At 41.6% G+C, this 21,794-nt stretch overlaps 3 protein-coding genes across 4 annotated transcripts in view; all 3 read right to left on the minus strand.

Annotated features, from left to right (window-relative positions):
• The window catches only part of LOC113016997 (ATP-binding cassette sub-family C member 4-like), a 39,023-nt gene extending 32,191 nt beyond the window's left edge, over nucleotides 1-6,832 (minus strand). Inside the window, exons 1-6 of the mRNA XM_080297467.1 lie at nucleotides 5,955-6,832; nucleotides 4,514-4,624; nucleotides 4,003-4,123; nucleotides 3,525-3,749; nucleotides 3,325-3,414; nucleotides 767-930 (exon numbers count right to left, since the gene is read on the minus strand). Coding sequence (XP_080153593.1) covers nucleotides 767-930; nucleotides 3,325-3,414; nucleotides 3,525-3,749; nucleotides 4,003-4,123; nucleotides 4,514-4,624; nucleotides 5,955-6,028 — 785 coding nt within the window. The 5' untranslated portion in view covers nucleotides 6,029-6,832. The remainder of the gene's footprint in view (nucleotides 1-766; nucleotides 931-3,324; nucleotides 3,415-3,524; nucleotides 3,750-4,002; nucleotides 4,124-4,513; nucleotides 4,625-5,954) is intronic.
• Nucleotides 6,833-9,441: 2,609 nt separating this feature from the next.
• On the minus strand, nucleotides 9,442-14,480 carry timmdc1 (translocase of inner mitochondrial membrane domain containing 1). Of its 2 annotated transcripts, none has more exons than XM_026160037.2 (8): nucleotides 14,295-14,480; nucleotides 12,635-12,987; nucleotides 12,223-12,388; nucleotides 11,928-12,016; nucleotides 11,613-11,680; nucleotides 11,291-11,369; nucleotides 10,088-10,198; nucleotides 9,442-10,004 (listed from the first exon to the last, which is right to left on the minus strand). In XM_026160037.2, exons 2-8 carry the CDS (start codon nucleotides 12,964-12,966, stop codon nucleotides 9,854-9,856), a joined length of 996 nt encoding a protein of 331 aa, XP_026015822.1. In that variant the 5' UTR covers nucleotides 12,967-12,987; nucleotides 14,295-14,480; the 3' UTR covers nucleotides 9,442-9,853. The 2 variants fall into 2 exon arrangements, with proteins under 2 accessions (XP_026015822.1, XP_080154141.1); XM_080298015.1 differs by having other exon boundaries at nucleotides 9,442-9,999; nucleotides 14,295-14,474.
• A 218-nt stretch (nucleotides 14,481-14,698) lies between these two features.
• On the minus strand, nucleotides 14,699-21,549 carry poglut1 (protein O-glucosyltransferase 1). Its single transcript, XM_026159558.2, has 11 exons — nucleotides 21,329-21,549; nucleotides 20,155-20,245; nucleotides 19,821-19,964; nucleotides 19,569-19,704; nucleotides 19,345-19,466; nucleotides 18,796-18,855; nucleotides 18,550-18,649; nucleotides 18,300-18,358; nucleotides 17,765-17,932; nucleotides 16,707-16,763; nucleotides 14,699-16,613 (listed from the first exon to the last, which is right to left on the minus strand). Exons 1-11 carry the CDS (start codon nucleotides 21,399-21,401, stop codon nucleotides 16,457-16,459), a joined length of 1,167 nt encoding a protein of 388 aa, XP_026015343.2. The 5' UTR covers nucleotides 21,402-21,549; the 3' UTR covers nucleotides 14,699-16,456.
• Nucleotides 21,550-21,794: the final 245 nt, after the last annotated feature.

A 21,794-nucleotide genomic window follows, 5' to 3' on the forward strand; every position in this document is an offset into this window, starting at 1 on the left:
TAAAAACTCAAAATGGATACAGCACAAAAGGCTAAAAGCCAAAAAAAAAAAAAAGTTACACAGAGAGTATTTTGGGAAATTTGTTGAGAGTTGAGATGTCAGTGGAGGACTTTTTTTGACTGTGCCAATCTTTCTATAATTGAAACCGAGTTGGGAAGAACTCTGCAGAAGTTCGGTAAAATAATGTGCCCACAGTAAGAAAACAAGAGAAACAGAAGGTTTTCTGTGTATTAACAAACACTTCCTGCTTTATAATTACAGGAGAGTCTGGGCAATGAGCTACCAGAACATTTTGTGTAATTTCAAACATTTCTTACAATTGAATTTGTGCGAACATGTCTTTCATTTACTACAGCAACATTTCTTTAGAAAAGAAAAATCACAGCGCCACTCGTCCAGCCTGCTTAAGATCAAAGTAAGTTGTATGTGGCCCTCAAGGTAAAATGAGTTTGACCTCCTTGGTTTACGAAGTACCAGAGGAGGGCAGCAATGCACCTTTGTGTCTAAAATCCAAGAAGAAGTCTGGCAGTCTGCCTGTTTAACCACCTTTGTATGTCTCAGTTCGTGTTTTGGAATTTCCTGGATTAGTCTTTTTTGTGTGTGGATATTTTGGAGCTTGTGAACATCGGGCTTCTACTTTAATAAAAAGGTGTGTTTTACATTTGCCCAATTTGCCTATGAGTCCTGCAGTCGGGTCTTGTTTCTTGCTGGACGTTGAGAGGTCTATAGATTGAAAGATCCATGTACTTCTCCAGTTATCCTTTACCTGAAGATGCCGAAGAGTTTTCCAAACCAGGTCTGTATCGGCATCATAACTGCAATTGTTGCCACACCTGCCAGGCACGAGGGGCCGATCTCATACCAAAGGAAAACGATGATCACCATTGCTTGCAGAGGTCCCGCCCACAAGTAGTGCAGTCTGAGTGTAATCTGTAGAGGTCATTATAAATGACATTTTGAAAAGTGTGTGACATTTGGAAGTGGCGGTCACAACTTGGATAAAACTGTCAGTCACCATAAGGAGCCTGTAATGTAAGCAAACATAGATGCCCAAGATTTGGAGAAATGTGCTAATGGTCAACAAATTTTAGGAATACTCAATAAAGTGTTGGGTAACTACATGCCGACAGAACAGCTTTAAGATGCTTGTGATTCTCGTGTGACTGCAATCACCCTCACATGTTAATCAGTCGTGTCAGGCTTTAAGCTATCCCAAAAATGATTCCTTTGTGGCATTAACAAAATAGCCGCAGAGACTTGCTTTTAATGCCTGACTGCAGTTAACCAGGGTGGATGAGCATGTTTCATTTGTGGAAGTACAGATGTTTTATTCAGATGCCTGCCTAATATTTTTGAAAACAACTTCCTGTGAATTAGACAAAAGTAAACTTAATTGTCCTACCCATACAAAAATTGCCTATATACATCCTTATGACATAGCTAGCTATCAGTTGAAGGTTTGCTCTCAGTCAATCTCATTGATTAGAAGTTATTGTGAGGTCTTGTATTAGCTCAAAATCAGTCATCTTGTGATGCCACCGTCTGAACAGGGACTCGCCAGACCTTATGCTCTATAGATGGTGTGCTGTAATCCTGGAAGTGGACAGAAATGTTTCGTCATACAATAAATGTGATCTCTCTGGACAACTTTGTATTGATTTTCTTTATATTGACACTTCCAGACCTCTTCCCTGCCCTATATACACTCAACAAAAATATAAACGCAACACCTTTGTTACTGCTCCCATTCCCCATGGGATGGACGTAGAGACCTAAAATTCATTCCAGATACACAATATAACCATCCCTCCCAAACAGTGGTCACAAATCAGTCCAAATGTGTGGTAGTGGGCACATCTGCTATATTGAGATAATCCATCCCACCTCACAGGTGTGCCACATCAGGATGCTGATCTGACATCATGAGTAGTGCACAGGTGTACCTCAGACTGCCCACAACAAAAGGCCACCCTGGAATGTGCAGTTTTGTCTCACAGCAAAATGCCACAGATGCCACAAGCAATGAGGGAGCGTGCAATTGGCATGCTGACAGCAGGAATGTCAACCAGATCTGTCGCCCGTGCATTGAATGTTCATTTCTTAACCATAAGCCGTCTCCACAGGCGTTTCAGAGAATATGGCAGCACATCCAACCGGCCTCACAACCGCAGACCTCGTGTAACCACACCAGCCCAGGACCTCCACATCCAGCAGGTTCACCTCCAAGATCGTCTGAGACCAGCCACCCAGACAGCTGCTGGAACAATTGGTTTGCACAACCAAACAATTTCTGCACAAACTGTCAGAAACCGTCTCAGGGACGCTCAACTGCATGCCCGTCGTCCTCATCGGGGTCTTGACCTGACTCCAGCTCGTCGCCGTAACAGACTTGTGTGGGCAAATGCTCACATTCGATGGCGTCTGGCACGTTGGAGAGGTGTGCGCTTCACGGATGAATCATGGTTCACATTGTTCAGGGCAGATGGCAGCTGAGAATGTCCCAGTTCTTGCATGGCCAGCATACTCACCGGACATGTCACCCATTGAGCATGTTCGGGATGTGCTTGACCGGCGTATACGACAGCGTGTACCAGTTCCCACGAATATCCAACAACCTCGCACAGCCATTGAAGTGGAGTGGCCCAACATTTCACAGGCCACAATTGACAATCTGATAGACTCCATGCGACGATGTGTTGCACTGCATGAGGCAAATGGTGGTCACACCAGATACTGACCGGTTCTGGGTCCCCAGACCCCCAATAGCGCAAAAAACTGCACATTCCAGGGTGGCCTTTTGTTGTGGACAGTCTGAGGTACACCTGTGCACTACTCATGATGTCAGATCAGCATCCTGATGTGGCACACCTGTGAGGTGGGATGGATTATCTCAATATGGCAGATGTGCCCACTACCACACATTTGGACTGATTTGTGACCACTGTTTGGGAGGGATGGTTATATTGTGTATCTGGAATGAATTTTAGGTCTCTACGTCCATCCCATGGGGAATGGGAGCAGTAACAAAGGTGTTGCGTTTATATTTTTGTTGAGTGTATAACATCAAGCAGAGGGTCAAGAGTTCAGATTTTTCATCTTTATCATTCTCCTGTGGCAAGTTAGTGTAGTAACTTTTAAATAATATCTAAAAAAAACCCTGTATTTACCACAAATACCCATCTACTCAAATACCTAATGAAAAAAGGTTTCAAAGGGTACATCCAGGTTAACCCTCTGTCCTTCTGTTGTCTCGGTTACAATTCTCCAAATGTAGTTTCGAGTTGGTTCTTGACCCTTACAAATTTAGGTCATCTGTTGCCTTACCTCATCAAAATGATTAACATCATTTGAAAGTAGGTTCACTATTTGACCAGTGGTTGTTCGTCCGATGGATTCAGTGCTGAGACCAAGAGCCTGATGAGAACATTTTTACTTAACAGCTTGAAAAATTTACAAAATTATTCTGAGAGTTGTGAGCTCAAAAATTTGCATCTCTTGTGCAAATTTTCTGAATCTTCACTGACCTTCCTGTAGATCATGTGACACATTGCCACTCTAATCCTCATGCCTGTTCTTTGGACATGATAGTAGTAGAGATGTTGGAGGATAGTCAGTCCAAACGTGGAGATGGACATCGCAGCAGCGTAAACATACGCCATGCAAAGACTCCTCTGATCATCTGGGTGATAATTCTCAAAGAAAAGGATTATTTTTCCCAGAAGAAGTGGCTGGATCACTTTGATTGCCTCCTTTACGACAAAGACAATAAATACATAATGGAATATGCAAACAAGCTTCACTCTATCCATTACTAGTACTGGATGTGGTAAATTGGTTCAAATATCTGCTAGTAATACAATAATACAGTAAAACTACAGTATTCCTTTTTATTTTAGCTCATCTGAAATAATATGGCCAGAAAACCGCACAAAATCTCAAATACGACCTGTGCATGAATGATTGTTTTAACACTGGTGCCAATTGTAAATATTCACAACATACCAGAAAAAATTCAAATAGGCCGGCTAATGCATAGGACTTTCCATAGCACTTTATAAGAACCCTGGAGAGCTGCGGCTTCCATAGTTCCTTTGAAGCCTTTTTTACTTCCTCATTCCAACATCTGCAAATCAAATGAATTTATTAGTTGAGCCCAGGATTTATAAACACATTTCCAACAGAGGTGCTTTACTATTTTATGAAAATTATTTGCATTGAAATTTGATGGCAGCAACATATCTCACAAAGTTGGGACAGGGCAAGAGAAGGCTGCAAAGGTAAGTGGCACTAAAAAGAAACAACTGGAGGACTTTGAGGCTAATTAGGTTAATTAGCAGCAGGTCAGTAACACAATTATCAGACCCTCGAAAGCACTTGATATTACAAGCAGTGGCAGGTTGACAGAATGGCAATCCACACTATAAAAAAATAAAACATTAACTTGAAACAAACAGACATGTTTCTTAACCAGCACCACTTCTGGTTTTGTCACATTAGCCTTTTGCTGAAGTACCTCTGCAGCTCCTCTCCCAGGGTTTCAGACCGATCCTCCGGAAGGACACTGTACATGTCACCTTTCTCGAGCCTGTGTTTTTGGCCAAGCTGTAACAGGGGGTTTAACCAACTGAAACAGAAAAAAACAAACCATTTCCATCTGGCAGAGAAAAATACAAATCACTGTGGTTTAGAAAAGACATATCTAAGCTGACTGTGAATGTCTGAACTATTTGTGCTTAATGAGTTATTTGGAGAAACAGTGTTTCTAGTGATGGACTTGGAGGATCTCTTAAAGCTAATGCTGTTCACACATCAAATATCGGCCACAGTCCCGGAAGAACATTTAAAATTACAATGTAAATTCACAGGTATCCAGCTTCTTGAATTAACAAGCAAGTGATGATGATCAGTGTATGAATAACTAATAAGCACAGGAAAGCAACTGGTGCTGAAAGAAAAAGACAGCTCTTTGAGGCTGGCTGTGGGAATGAATCAATCTGCATACGCTGACTTCACACTGCAGTCCAGAGAAACGAATGACTACACCCACTTCTATATAGTCTATATATAAACCTTTAAAAAAGCAGTGTGTACGACTTAGGGCAGCTAGTGGTGAAGTTGCAGATAGCAAACAGCTGCTCTGGCCTCGCCTTCATCTTCCGAGCAAATAGGAATACTTGCTGTGACTGCTAAACATGTTAAATGTCGTCTGTGAAACGAGAGAGGGCCCTGGTTTGTTTCTCTGTAAAGCCTTACAGAGTTCACTGAAGTCACTTAGTGAGCTCATTGCAATAGTCTCATCAGTTTTCTCCAATAAAAAGAAACGGCTGATTAAACTAGATGTGCAATAAAGAACGTGTTTTAACTTCTATTTGCATGAAAGCTTTTCAAAAATACTTGAGAGCCTCAGACTTTGTGAGAGCATCAGTTTGCACATTGGGACTGGACCAAGACGTACATCGGAATGCCCGTAGGGGATATATCACGTGATGTTCTTTAAGTAACTGACACATATTTGTTATGTACAATATGTACAAGCCCCTATGCGAAGGGGAAGCCTGTATTCAGTCACCTATGGAATATGGACAGTTTACATTTGACATTTATAGAACGATTGACTTACACTCTCCCTGTAGATATAACGGGCCTTTTTTAAAAGCCCACTTTAAAAAGATCAAAAGATCCGCAAGCCCTTTAAGTTCTAACCTATTTGATTTCTCAGTTACTTGTTACCCGAGTCTTCTAGTCGTTACTGAGTACACAAAAATAAAAATAAAAATTCCCTCTTCGCTCCTAGATTCCGATTCATCTCTATGATATACTTTATTCCCATTTCAGACGGAACGCTTTAAGTGCTGTCACTCAGTGCGGAATAATTTGCAGAAACTTTCTTCTTTCTTTTGACTGATATACTAACAACATGCTGAGGAATCCAATATCTTCATTAATGCACTTACCACAAAAAGACCCTTGAAAAAAAGCTGGCAGTGGCCAAAGGATTGCGCCTGCTGTCTGCCTTTGTAGTCTCCATATTAGATGGGTGCTCTGAGGCTGCTGTCTGTACCCATCTGTACACCGTGTTCACTCAGGGACGACTTCAATCACTAAATGTATAGTTGGCTTGCATCATGTAAAGCCAAGACTGCTGAAGCTGTTCTGTGTTTCACTAAACTGTCTCCACCTGTTCCCAGGTGTAAATGCACAACAAGAGGCGGAGTGTTTAACTATAAAGTAGAAATGAGCCTAGTGAGCTTTCTGAACCTCCAATGGAAAAAAAAAAATCTATGGAAATAACCGCGTACATGTTTGAAATAAAATAACTGTCATTTAATGTCACGGACAAGTGTTTAAGTCGGCATTTTCAGTGACAATTTCACGTTACAAAACAAATCTGAACGAGTTGCACTTTAACGCACCATTTAAGCAACGCCTATAGTCAGATACAGTTATGAAAGTGCAATATCGAGGGCCCCGGTTTTCACGTGTGTTTCCCCCTACTGATCCCCACGTGCAGTAGCTGGTGTGTGAGGACAGCGCGAGCACCTGGAGTCTGGGCCGTCTTCAAAGTTCAAAAGACAACTTCGTCCAAATGACATCAAACTTCACTGTTTTCACTCCATCTGTCCATTTTATGCCAAAATGTCCATGCAAATAGTGCAGAGAGTCTCACCGGGATGCATAGTGGCATTATACAATAGGACGTCACATCAGGGCTGCTGAGTTTAGCAGACTACAGAGATTCTGTCCCTATACCAAAGCACTATGTTACTTAAGTTTTGCATCTTGATGAGACACCAGCAATGCACAGAGACAGCTGCTCTAACCAAGTAAAGACCCATCTCTCACTTAGACAGCTAAACTGAAGCCATAACCTCTGTTGTGATGACACAGCACTGTCAGATCTCATTTAGTAAAAATGAGAGTCAGGATTTAGTTTCTCTTTAAATCAGAGCCAAGAATTAAATACCTTATAACAATATCCAATTTTAGCTCAAAGACACGGAGACAACTTTGCCAAAAGTGTTACAAATGTATGTGATATGATCCACAAACCTGAACTAAGTGTACACCGTGATTTGTGTGTAACTTTTGAGGGTTAACAAATGAGCGCTCCAGTCCACACACAGACATGCACCTGAACACATTGCGATCATTTGCGCACAACTTTTTAAGTTCATCATTTTCTCTTTGACAAAGGTTCCTGTGAGCGCACGTAACGTCCCTGCTGGTCGCTTACAAAACCTTAAACGTATGCACAAGAATCGTCCAAAAATCTAAGCTACGTTCAAGGCCCAGTGGAAAACGGAGACATCTGGATTTCTATTGTATTTTTTTCTAATAAACAGATGGGTTCATCTCTCCACTAGAAAACACAGATATTATTTTATTCTTTAAATAAGCTGCCGCTACATGCTGGATGTTCATCTGCTGGGAAAAGTCAGTCAATGCTCAGTTCGTTTCTGCTCTGCCCGGTTAGATAAACCCTGGAGACGAAACAGCGGAAGCCAGATGTTCCTTTTTTTTACTGTGACTTGAATGCAGCTTAGTTTTGTGGTTTTGTGTGAGGCTGGCTGGGTCAAAGTTGTGCCAAAACCCCACGTCGGCATGCGACGTGATTTGTGCGTGCCAGGCCATTCGTGCGCATTTATGGTTTGTAAGAGAGCGAGGGGGCGGTTTCACGTCGGTTTAGACATGCGTGTGCACAGGAAGCTTCTTCACAGAGAAAATGATCCGATTTGTGAAGCCGAACTTAAGGCGTTGTGCAGAAACGAGCAGTATTTCTTCAGGTTTGGATGCACAGATTTGATAAATGGTTCTACGTGTGGTCAAGATACATGCAACTGTGAGCCCTCAAAGGTTACACACAAATCACTGTGCACATTTAAAAAGCTTGTTTTGGGCTTGTAGGCATTCAAAACACTTTCTCTCTGTGCAAAGATCATCAGGTTTACACTGCAGTGTCAGATAATGTTTTATAAACTGATTCATATCATATCTAACAGCTGCAGAGGTACAGAAGACGAAATATACATTTGTATTTTTTAAAAGCTTCCTTTGTCTGCTGTTGTTTTTAATGGCCTGGTCCTTCTTGGTTTCCAAAGGGATGCTTTGCCTTCTTTACTTTTGTCTCTAAAAGATGCCCCAAAGGTGTTTCACTTGTTTCAAGTCAGGCAACACACCTCTCCAGGTGATAGTTTTTCTTTTGCCTGTATTAGAAACACTCGTGAGTTTTGCCAACATGTTTTGCTTTGTCATCATCTCTTTTCTGGAGGATTCTGGCGACTCGGTCATCTCGTTAGCTTCTGGTATACGTTGAGGCATTCATGGTGCCACCTACCAAAGACACCTCCTTCATGCAGCCTCATAAGATAAACTCCTACCCCCACATCTAATATTCTCCAAATATTCATCAAGTGTCTTTTCATGTTTTATTTATTTTGTTTTTTGGATTCCCATCGCACACAACATGAGTGATCGTGTCACCAACTCTCACAGAAATTTGCAAATCCACTTTTGGCCCTTGTGCTAACTAAGAAACAGTCTTTAGTGTCATTCCTGCACATCTTAGATAGTTCAGCTCAGTTCTTTTCCATGTGGACACACGGTGGACACAACCCATTAACAAATACTGACAACGCTTTGGTGTCCGAGCATTTCACAGGCCAGAAGAAAGTCCCCTGCGTTGCAGTATTCATGCGTTTGTTGCATTGTTTCAGCTGTGGAGCAGTTTTTTAACTTTGAAATACCGCAGTTACTGAAGACACATCTCTGTTGTATTCTGTACTCACTCATGCAAAGCCATCAGCAGAGGGCGCTCAGAGCCCATTTATGAAACATACTTCACTTGCTGTCATTCTATCAACAAATTACTCAGCAATCATTCATATTTTCATTTTCAGAAGTCATGTTACTCTCTCAGAAGAATTAAGAAGCTGATGGGAGGATCCATGGGAGGAAGTGGGTGAATACAGCATGTATTCACTTGTCGATCCATCCCTCAGATGCAGTATAAACCGATAAATGTAAAGGAGCTGCAGGTTCATTGTGGTTATTTGGGATAATTTTATATTTGAATCCAATAAGGTTTTTAATTTGAACAAATATGATGCTAACACTTTCATTCCAGCAGTAAATTAAGTCTGGAAAAGTCAGACTTGCATTGTTACTCCAACCTAAATGGTTAAAAAAAAAAGAAGAGAAATCTATTAACTAGTTTCTCGTTTGAAGCGTTTACCTGAAGCTCTCTGAGCTCTCCACATCACAGACTGCTTCTATTGGCTGTCCATGTGCACGTCAGCAGTCACTGCTGCATCCTGAGCCCCAGCTGTTGCTGTGTCACATCTTTTTTACACCAGGGGCCGAGGCTTTGGTTGACCTAGTTGCTGAAAAGCCCATAAGGCATGGTCAAAAGCAAACTACAGATTACACACAGAGAGAATGAAGTGTTTTGTAGCATGAATTGATATTTATTGGTTTGGAGAGGAGTCTGTTTCTTTCTTTCTTTCATGTGGTTTTAATAAGTTGTACGACCAACAATGCTGACTTTGTGATTTCAACCACGGGACATACTGTGTCAGTCAACTTCAGTATTAAAAGTACACAGAAGCATCACATCAAGTCCACCTTAACCTTTACAACACCAATGTGGACTAAGTGGCACAAATCAGATACTGAATATTTGAAAGTCTTAAAATCCTTTTCCTGTATCCCATGTCACATTTAGGTGAGCTCTTCGTTGGACCTACTTTTCTTGTACAACAGCATCATGAATTCATCTGAATCGGTTTCCATTCAGTAAGAGAACGTTTGTATTTTCCAGATTCCAACAGATAGCAGACAGTGAAGGCAGCCATGCTCACTGTCCACTTGAGTCTTTGACTACATCCTCATTCTGTGGCAGACTGAGCAGTTCCTGGATCCTCTGCATGTCCTTATTGGTTTCCTCCACCTGAGAGCTCACATTCAAGTTGGAAATCAGCTCATCCGTCAACTGCAAACGGGCTGTCCTTTTATTGAAAACACCAGCTCTGATTAACCAAGAAGCATCAGGATAAAATGACACTTTGTATTTATTTGTGATAGATCTTACCATTCTGCAAGCTTGTGCTCATACAGTTCCCTGCGCTCTCTCCTGCGCCTCTCTCGGATCGTCTCTCCAGTCAGGGACTGCAAGGCAATGACCAGAGCACCAACCGGAATCCTGTGTAGAAGTCAGTGTGTATAACTAACTGTGATGCACACCTTTACACTTTTACACAGATCAGTTCATCAGATAGTCTATGTTGTATAACATAAAACATATCAGATGCCAGTTCAATGGAAGCATCGACCCTGTAATAACTTCCTTAAACAGTTTCTACAGCTGCTGCGGCCCAGCTTCTCCAAACCCTCCGCACTTTCCACTCACACCTCTACGACATGAATAAGGAAACCATAATGGTTAAAGATCTGGAGCGTGATGTGCTTTGCAATTAGCTGCCTGCTTTCATGCCGCCCCTTCTGCCCCAGCTACACCTGGCGTAGCCGTGGCTGGAGCCATTTGCCCACATCAAATGCTCCAGGTGGCTGGCCACTGAAGCAGACAGTGAGAGGAAGAGGAGGAGGGAGCAGTGCTAGTGGAGGGCCAACTGGAAGTATGGCTAAGCCATTATGGAGTTGACCACAGGGATGATCCAAACTAGACCCTCCTCTGTTACACCATCAAAGGCAACACACTCAATTTGCAGTTATACAATCTGCATTTAGCTGTGTGCGCTCAGCTGAAAGGACGAGCGAGGCTAAAGTGGGCCAGGCTGTGAAGATGAGACAGAGGATGAAGCACCTCCAAGTCTACATCAGACCACGGTAGAAGGACACAAGAGGCTGGAATAACACCGATGGTATAAAAGGAGAAGGGCAGCTGCTGCCTTGGCCCGTCTCCTTGGTTCAGTACCCAAAACACTGTCCTCTGTGGTACACGAGTCCCTCTGGCACCACGAGCAGATTTGGAAGGGAGTGGGGAGGAGGAGGGGGGAGGTTCAGCTGGGTGACAGAGGGTTGCTGGGAGGGGCGCAGCTGGCTGCCAGAGTGCTCACTGACTTCGAGCACACAGGCATGAATGTAAATACACACACACATACACGAGAAGGCATGCATGCATGTCAAAAAGTAAATACACAGCATCTGATAATAGAAGTCAGCTCAGTACTGAGGACTGAGCATGTTCTATTACATCAGATGGAAAAAAAAGTTTAACATGCACTGTTGGGACTGGAAGTCAAAGAATTCTTGTAGAAGCAGAAGCCAGCCTTACCCCAGCACTGCTCCGATCACCGAGCCCGCTACCAGCCCTCTCAGGCCCAGGTTCAGTCTGAAAAGGCCTACAGTCACAGCTGCTCACATACAGAGTTTCATCATTTCAATGTGCAGGAATTTGTACTGGACATGTTGAAAGAACACTTTTATTGTCAAGCAATAATTAAACATAGATTCTGGGTGTAACTGAACAGACGTGTCACATTTTAATATCATCACATACGGTCCTATTTTAGTGGGCATTTATTATAGAAATAACTGAAAACAATCACAGTTGGAACTACAACCTGCAGGCGCCCTGATCAGATCACGTGACTCACCTCCAGCTGCAACATACTGGCTGACTGCGTCTTTGTCTTGGTACACGGAGAGTCCCGTGCTCACAGAACTACACAGGGAGAGGAAACACACACGATGTTGAGTCAGTGAGGCCAAAACAAACTGACCGAGGTATGCTAGCAATGTTAAAGCACTCGCATCCAATAAACATCTGCACATTGTTTATGTGACATTCAGCATTCTGTGCATTCTCCTGTTATTAATACTCCAGATCCACAAGCTGATTTGACCCCTTGTAAAAGTAACACTACACACACTTTCCTCACATGCTCCACCTGTTTTTTGTTTTTGTTTACCTGAACAAGGTAACTATCACAGCCACTCTCCAGCTCCATCTCCATCCATATCTTATAAACCCCCGGATAGCTGCATTGTGTGCTGAGCGCTGACAGACAGAACAGGCACAGACAGACTTTTACTTTTATTTGCAGCATTATTCTCAATGCTCCACTTCAGACCCCATAAATAATAATTCAATTAAATAAGAAACTATGACATCACAATATTAAAGCTGAACACAGACATCATTCATGGAACATTTGCACCCAAAACCACAGCAGATATGGTTTTAAAGGCACAGATTTCACTTACCACTGCGTCCACACGATTAGTGTATAATTCTGCCTGGCTGACTTGGATATATCTCTCCCTGGCGTGGCGAGCTGCTGGCAAGCCCCCATAGACAAAGCCTGCAAGTGCACCGAGAGCACTGCTGTTTACAACATTGGTGATCTCCTCTGGGTATTTCTGAGTCACACTAAACAGGGACGAGAATTTTCCTTGTAAGTTTAAAGCCAGTAATGAGTGAACTTGTTACATTAGAAGCCATTAGAGCAAAAAGCCATTGAAAACTAAAGGATGCTGCAAGTTTAGTTAAATAATCTTAACTCATCAACTACATGATTCACGATGAATTCGACACCACAGTGTCTACATATACACAAAGACCTTTTCAAAAACACCAAGACACAAACAAGTGAAACAATGTAACAATAAAACTAACTCTCTGTCAAAGAGATCTTTGATGCGCTCCCATCCCGTGCTCGGGAATTCTGGCTTCCCGATGTTTTTCGGGAGGCTGCTGGACGAAGGGATAGCTACAGGAGCAGTACTGGTGAAGGAAGAGGATGATGAGGAGGAGGAAGAGGGCATCTGTGCAGGCTGGGCAGCAGCCACATCAGCTGCGTGAACCCTGGGGAGCAGAAAGCAGAAGAAAGGAGGCCTGGCACGCTGGATGAAGCCCTGCAGTTGGCCGGTGCTCAGCGTGCCCTGAGGGGCTGAATCTGCCAGTCGTCTCTGCAGGGCAACGCTTGTCCTGCGTGGCTCTGGATGCATCACGCTTCAGCTGCTGATGTGCTGCAACAGGGAGAAACACATGGTCACGGGCTGAGACGCCACACTCGCCGCCTCAGCTCAAGCTCCATCCTCAAAACCAAGAGCCTCGAGGCGAATGAAGGCCTGGCAGTGCTGCACAGGCTGTTTGACTAAGCAGCTGTTGAATTCTACAGTCCTATCAACAGAAACTGGGAAAATAGGACTTTTTCCTCCCCCAACTGTAAAATACACTATTGATCTCTCAGAGCACAAAACCTCAGATCTGCTAATCAGGATGTGTCAACTGCTCCGGGGTCAAAGGTAAAAATAAAAGGTCACAGTGACCTTATTCTGCCTGAGATGTTTTTAACCAGAGCACAAACAGTAAATATACAAGGAAATATTCACATTTATTGAACCATCCACAGTAGAAGAAATAAGATTATGAGTCTGAGTCTGTTTGCACCAAGGCGCGAAACAATCAAGCTGTATTTGAGAGGAAACAATACTATTTTACAATTTTGTTTATCTAAACAATTTGAATGAACCTAACCCTGTATTTTCACTCCTGCTGTAAGACTATGGAGTGGCCACTCAATGACACAAACTCTGATGGCAGCAACTCAGTGCATTCAGGCATGTGGATCCTGACCTGCTGAAGTTCGAACTCAGCATCATAATGGGGAGAAAAGGGTGGTGTGAGTGTTTTAGAAACTGCTGATCTACTGGGATTAGAAAGGTAGATTCCTCTGTTGTGTCAATATGGACCAAAGTTGTTTCCAGCACCTTTGTGAGTCAATGTCACAAAGAATTGAGGTAGTTTTAAAGGCAAAGTGGGTCCAACACAGTTCTAGCTGTTGTATCCCCTCAGTAGGGAGAAAAATGGCTTTGGTGATTGATTTGATTGTGTTGTTTTAACCCAACAAGGCAGAATATTTTTAATAGCATTTAGGCTGTGTTCATCTGAAATGGGTGTTTGTTTATGCAGAACCTTATACTGAGGACTATTTGGATTATTTCTGGCGAGATTTTATTAATAACAATTAATATATTTTTTTTTAAAGCCAGTGTGCTGGTGGATAAGTGATGCCACATAACGCTGTCTCTTCATACAGTGCTCCTGTCAGGTCAAACTGTGCATGTGCTGTTGCTCAGGCTAACACAGCAGCAGCACGTTATTTATGACAAACAGCACAGTTTTACGTAACAGCTCCCAAAACGCGACACCGGTTTTCATTACGGTCGGTTTTATGCTCCTCGTTTGTTCAAACACTGGTGTGCAACAACCCCTCGTATGGTTAGCATGCTGTTAGCCTCTGACACATCACAGCAGGTGCAAAACAACTTACTTGAATCCCTCTGAAATGAACCGCTTGTTTTTACAAAGACGTGCCGTTCCGATTAATGTACGAAAATACAGATATTTGTTTTTCATAATGCCCTTCAGAAGAGCGCTTTACTATAGTTCCCACATAGTCCACCGGCGTCCAAACCTTTCACCCCGGCCAAGACTTACAGCTGAAAGACTTGAAAATAGCGCCGCCTATCGCTGGAGGACTAACACAGTTGCTGTTACCGTTGCTGACACAACCGGGTGGTTTAAGTTTATGATGGGTTATTATTATATAGTTATTTAGTTAAGGGGTAAAACTTTAACTAAATACAGCGGGCACACGTGAATATTATATATACATACATACATACATGTACAGCAAGAGACAAAAACAAAGACAAAAGCGTGACAAAGACAGTGTTAAAAAGTTTTAACCAGTTTATTGAGATAAAAACAAACACTATGACCAGACACATCTCAGCTTCTTTTTTTCCTCAAATAACCGAATACTACAACATATTCAACATGATCATGTATCAGTTACATCATCTATAATGTCTTGATTTCAAGGCAGCTTTATCAGAAATGGTAAACAAAGTGGTTACTCTGAATATTATTGCTCACTGCTGGCACTTTGTGTAAAAGAAAGTGTCCTTCTATCTATGTTCTAAAATCGATGGCGGTGAAATGTAGACTGATATAGCTAATGATTTGCATTATCATGAAACTTAGTAAAAGTCTAGAGTTTTTCCAGTTGCCCAGTAGAGGGCAGTGTAACAAAACTTATCTTTAGCAAAGCTTTGCAATCAACTTCACTGGTGGCAAAGAAGAAACTCTACTACCACATGATCCTCAGACGTTCATCTTACCAGTTTTAGCCACTACTTTAATGTCTGGTAGGTGGACTACACATTATTTTCTGTACTAAACTGTACTAAACATAGATTCATTTAATATCAAACTATTTGTTGTTCATTAAATTGTTCCAACATGGTAAACCTGGTATCCTTAACTACCACTTGATAATTACACATCTTTTGTAAATATCTGAACACCTGTCGTCCATTTCCATTACAGCTTTCAATGACTTAAAGACAGGAATGCATTATATTTCCATTATGATCCTTTCCTGGAGAATTAAAGTTTTAGTTTCAATAAAAACAACTGTCAGACCAATCTAGGAGCCCATCAGTAGGAGTAATTGCTCTTTTGCTCTCTACATGGACAAGTTACCTGCATGCAACCAAAGCTTGCTCAAAAACCCAGATCTACAACTGGACAACAAAACACAAACCAGAAAGCTTCTAGTACCAAAATTCTTGCCTCTCGCCTACAGAGTCTAAATATTCACATGTAATCTAGTTATAAAAGTTACTCCCAAACTGATATCCACCAACAATCCCTTGGATTTTCCTTTACATATACCCTTTACATTATGATTTCCACTAACCTTGATAATGTCACTATAATATAATCAAAATAACAATCACAGCTATAACTTTTTGACAAATAAAAATAAACTGATGTATAAAATAATGGATTGCCTCTTTAGTGGCTTAAAACATGCGTTATAGTTACGCACTTGTGCTGGTTAGATGGATAACAGGCGCAAAAACAGTCGTCACATCTGGAAGTACTGAACTCATCAAACCAGAGTGATCAGTAAGGACTTTGGCACATAAGCCCCCTAGTGGCACCTGAAGATTCTTGCATTGCATTCTTGTGAAAGATTCTTTCACAAGAATGCATTGATTGAGGGATCCTTAGTGTAATCTTGCAAATGCTGGCTCTTTTAGAGAGACGTGTCAGTCACGTGATCTGATGGAGGAATATACACCACAGAGAAACAGTGTGCACACTTTCCCCCTCTTTCAAAAGATACTAATAGAATCTTGTGGGCACAGATTAATTACTGGCAGCATCTACAGTCAGCTGCTTGTACAGCTGTGTAATCTAAGCCCACTAACTGGTGGACATGTGGGTCATTGTGTGGTCCACACTGGTCTCAAACACTGTAATAAACACAAATATATGAAGACAGCGTTAAAGCGTCAGACTTCAGATCAGTTAATAAAAACAGAATACTAACAACATGACACAGTGCTGCTTGAAAAGAAACCGTACGCCCTGGTTCAGTTACAGTCAGAATCTTCACAGTCTGGTCCCACACAGTCTGTCTTACAGCTCTGTTTTGCTGGCTCGGTGGACTATCTGGTTGTAGCTGTTCTTTCTTTGGGGTTTGTAGGTGAGAAGCTGGCTGAACATGGTCAGAAGTCTTTCCCAGTAGCAGGAAACATCTTCCATTTGCAGGTGGTTGAGGATGAATTCCTTCCCCCTGTAGAGAGGTTGGGAAGCAGAAAAGTCACGTGATGCTGGGAGAAGGTTATCGCAGCTACTCCTGCTCAATCATGAAGTTCTGATCTCTCACCTTGTAGCCATTTCCTGCGCGATGGCATCGTTCTCTTTAACAAACTGGAGCAGCTCCCTGAGGACACAGAGTGCAGACACATTTATATTTGCAAATTCTTCCTTACTTGGCAAATAGTACTCCTGGGCGTGCATAGAATAGAGATATTTCAAAATAAAACATGAAATAAAATAACAAATAGAGTTTGAGAGCTCACTTTAAAATCCCCATCCAGCCTTCTTGTCAAGCTCTCTGGTTTGCTACAAGCTATTAGTTGTTTCACCAGCTTGTTGGCATTTATCCAAACGCTTTGGCTTGAAATATACAGTCAGCGTATCGCTATATGTTCACGGATGCAATTAAAATGTGTAAATTTGCACATTTACCTATATAACAAATTATTATTGTGTGTCATCAGGTTTAAATTGTCAAAGCTGGTTGTAAATACGTTCCTTTGTTCTATAAAAGGAATATAAAAGGCCTCACATTTTTAAATTGGACAACAGACAGAAGGCTACACACACACTGTATAAAGACTCTTTTTTTCCTCCATCCACGAACACAAGCTGCCATCTTCTTTTCTAAACCAAAGGGACGTCTTAACAAATACATTTAAACAACAAAACTAACGATGCACACACAGACTTCATCCACACGTCTGAGGACTAGAGATGTCACGATACCACTTTTTTATGTCCGATACCGATATCATAAATTTGGATATCTGCCGATATGAATCCGATATAGTGTATTTTTAATCAATAAAACTGTTTTTTTAATATCTTGCTGCATTTTGTATAAGTTCATACTGAAGTTTAAAAAAAAACAAAAAAACACTAAAGCTATACCACAGCCACAGCCGCTCTATCACGTGACGCATACTGCTCGACGTGCTAAGGTTATGAGCTGAGTTACGCCGTGTTGCAAGTTTTGTGAGGTGCTTTCGTGATATTTAATGGATCGGATTACATTTTTTATTTCTCTCCGATATCCGATCCAGTAATTTAGGTCAGTATCAGACCGATACTGATAGTAATATCGGATCAGTCCATCTCTACTGAGGACACAAGCTGACCTACCTGAGATCCGACAGATCCTGCCTGACTGGGATGTAGTGGACCCAGGGCTTGAGCTGAGGGTAAAAGAATTCCTGCCATTCGTCTCCCACGTGAAACACCAAGGAGCCGCACAGGAAGAGATGTTTGAAGCGAAAACTTGCTGCTACACCACGGAAGTTGAACAAATACCTGCAGGAGATTGGAAAGAAGTCATCCGTTAGACTGCATGGCACAACAAAGCTGCTGTAAACTCAGCTATAAGACATGTCTTTATAAATGCTACTTTTGGCTGTTCTCATGCCACGAGGGTGTCGCCACAGCACCTGCAGCTCAATCCTTCTGTTTGCAATAAGCAGCCAATCAGAAGGAAGGTGGTTTAAAGAATTGGAGCTAAAAAGCCTTGTTTCAGACAGGTCTGCCTTTCATTTTATCCTCTAAGGCCCAGGATTTCAGGAGGATCATTCTGATTTGTAGATCACACAGAGCTGGGAAAGAGTATAATGGTTCCTCTTTAAATATGAATGAAATACAGGCAAAGTCAAGAGAATGAGCTCACTTGTATTTGCAGTGATCTACCAGGGGAATTTCCTTGGCAGGGGGTCTCCCAAGAGTATCCTAAAACGCAGCAAATACAAAAAAAGTCATTTAAAGTCAGTCTGATGGATTCCACTGTAAAAGTGACTAATATGTCCTATAACAATGAAATGATCGTATATAAGCAGGATCAATTTAAAAAGAATCTTACTGATTTCAGATTATTGCAAAAGTCTGTGAGCTCAGTGTGGTGTGGTGTCAGTGTGATTGACCTTCTCAGACTTCCAGGCTTGGTTCTTTGTATATTCTGCATCTACCAGCTCTGGAGCTTCTCTGGACAGAAGGATGAGAGGGTCGCGCTCAGGGCTGGTTCTACCAAAGAAAGAGCACAGTCCAGAAGACATGATTTAGGGTCCTACAGCTAGCTACACATATGATGTAAATGTATATGAAAAGAAAAAGAATAAAAAGAATTTCCATAGAGAGTTACACAAAGTGAACATCTTCACAACACTGACCTGGAACCTCTGAAAAATCCTTTAGACTCTTTCTTCTTCCATGGCCACTGTGCTGCAGAGCTAAAACACAACACATTATTAGCAGTAGTACTATTAGAAATGTTGTACGTTAAAATCAACATTTTTTATTTAATATAGAAAAGAGTGAAGATATTCTTTTAATAAGGATATGAAAAGGGACCACCTAAATGAATTCAAAGTATGGAGAACAACAGGAACAGCTCATGATCTGAGCCATACCACATCATTGTCAAACACGGTGGGAACATTGTGATGTCATCAGTATGGCTACCAGTGGAACACCAGTGTTCATTGATGGGACTGCTGACAGAAGCAGCAGGATTCCTCCAAATGCTGGAATATTATTATATTTAAGATTATGGTAGTTTGTCCAATTCACTTTGAGCTTCAAAAAATGCAGGACTGTGTATAAAAGTGACCGCAATTTCTAAATTACATTTCTAATTTCTTCAGTGCACATAATTGGACAATGGTCCAAACTGTATGTTCACTAGTCAGCTCCTCCCCTCACTAAAGTGCAAACCTTACTTTTTAAGGTCATCCCTCATCAGATCCCATCTTCCCAGTCCGGTGGGGTAAATGGGCCACACAGCAGGTCCGCCTTCCCAAAATGTCCATGCTGGGTACATGATGTCGTTGTAGTCTGAGGTCTACTTAAAAAACAAACATCCACATTTCAAGAACACTTACTGCACTTAATAATAGTAATAACACATCCATGTGTACCTCAAAAACACTGCCCACATTCTGACCTTACTGAAAGAGAAGACTGGCAGGGTTGGCTGCACCCAGTGGGGGACTTGAGGGTAGTCTCTCACATTTACAACCATCTCTAAGTCAGGCAGCTTGTCAATCACCTCCAGTATGAAGTGCTCCACCCCACTGCACCTGAAAACAGGGAAGTGGCCCACATCATGTCATCGATACAACTACCTGATGTTCAGACAAGTAACAATGACTTGTATCTGATCAATTTCTAAAAATCACACCAGGTCCTGCTTTACCTAGCAGGGAACATGCAGTTTTGCTCCCTGTACAGCTTGTGTCCAATGATCTGGTAGTGGGTTCCCACTCCTCTCTGAACCGTAGCAGCCATGACATCCTGTGAAATCCCCCCTTTAAAGGTCTGCAAGTCATGCTGTAGGACACTGAGACAGACGGCAAAGTTCATATTATGCTTTAACTTACACAATGGGAATGAAGCAGTAAACATGCATGTGATCAGTATGTCAGATACTATACGTAGATCTGACACTTATTTCATAATAAAGAGGTTTCTAACAGAATGATCTTTTGCCTGGATTCAGTTCATATGCAAGAAAGATAAAGTGCACCAACCTTAGGTGGCAGCTACAGTTGACAGGTTCACATGGAATGTACCCTTTAACAGTATCCGATATCCTTTCTTTAACTTTCTTCCACTGGTTGCCTGAAACATCACATATAAATGGAGATTTTGCTATTTTGTATCACATTTAATAGAGTCAAAATCATTCAGTAGGTCACAAAAGAGCCCAGCATCTAAAAAGAACTGCAGGCCTCACTTGACTCAGTTAAAGTCAGTGTTCTTGATTCAACGGGAAGAAAGCGAGTGGGCAGAAATGGCTCATTGCTGTAATTGATGGAACCATAAATTCTGCTCTCTACCAAAAGATCCTGAGTGACAATGTCTGGCTGAAGCACACCTATGCAGCAGGACAATGATCCAGTACACACCAGGAAGCAGGAAGTGTTGTTTGCCAGTCTGCCAACAAAGGAAATATTTAGGGAAGAACAGACGTGTTATTTTTAATGTATTGTATCTAACCAGATTCGCAGCTGCCTGTATGCCCTTTTTGTTTTCAGTCCCTTTTACTAATAACAGTTCAGATGTTCATTATTAATTTTAAAAAAATCTACAACACAGATGTGTGTGATATTAAATTTGAAGAAACTTTGAAATATGAGTGGACACCTCGATTGTGCTGTTAAAGTTTGTAGCATATTACAATCTTAGGCTTTATAAGGGCTTTACAAGGGCTTTATAAGGGGCTGAGAGCTTACTTTTGAGCTTCCCTTTGCTTAAGCCAGAGCATTTGCGCAATCCGTTAGGAGTCAACACACGTCGATGGAGTCTAAAGAACAAGGGAAAACCTACACGCGCGGCTGTTTCGCAGTTTGCAAGTCTCTAATTTACATAGAATCAATGTATTTGTGTAGGTTAGGTTTTTTAGAGCAAGCAGACCATACAGGTTAACAGCACTTCAAGTAACTCCTGCACGAAAACACTCTGTCATGTAATGGCTCGACTATAAATTATCGTACTGAATGTGAGTGTGAGAGAAAGAGCAAACTCTTACCCATCATTCATACCAACCTAAAAGTTAGCTGCTGGGCTAGTTAGCTAACACCGGTGAATTGATGGTTGCCTATAGCACCAGAAGTCATCTTAAAGAGCGACGGACAAATAAAAGCTCACTAGTTCTTTTTTTATAACAAATTCAAAAGGCGTAGGTGTTTAAAAATAGATTACCTGAAGCACCGGCCAAACACGCGTGAAAAACTTGCACTACTATTAAAATCCTCCACAACCAAAACCACTCCATTTCCCCTCTATCCTCCAGCTTTGTCTGACGAGGAGAATCTGCGCCGTTGTTATCTGCGGTCCGCTACTTCTGGCTGGGTTACAGTCATTACGGTAATGCTCGCAGTGAAATTCATTTGTTCGTTACCGTAAAGCTTAAAACACTGAGGGATTGTTGGTCTCAAATCTTCAGTTTAATAGATAGATAGATAGATAGATAGATAGATAGATAGATAGATAGATAGATAGATAGATAGATAGATAGATAGATAGATAGATAGATAGATAGATAGATAGATAGATAGATAGATAGATAGATAGATATTAGAAAGTTATTTACAACATAAGGCATGATTTTCAAACGTACAAACACTGCCACATAGGTAATGACGTTACTGATTTAGTGGTTGATAAA

Source organism: Astatotilapia calliptera, chromosome 23, assembly GCF_964374335.1.
Source record: "Astatotilapia calliptera chromosome 23, fAstCal68.1, whole genome shotgun sequence".
NCBI classification, from domain to species: Eukaryota; Metazoa; Chordata; class Actinopteri; order Cichliformes; family Cichlidae; genus Astatotilapia; species Astatotilapia calliptera.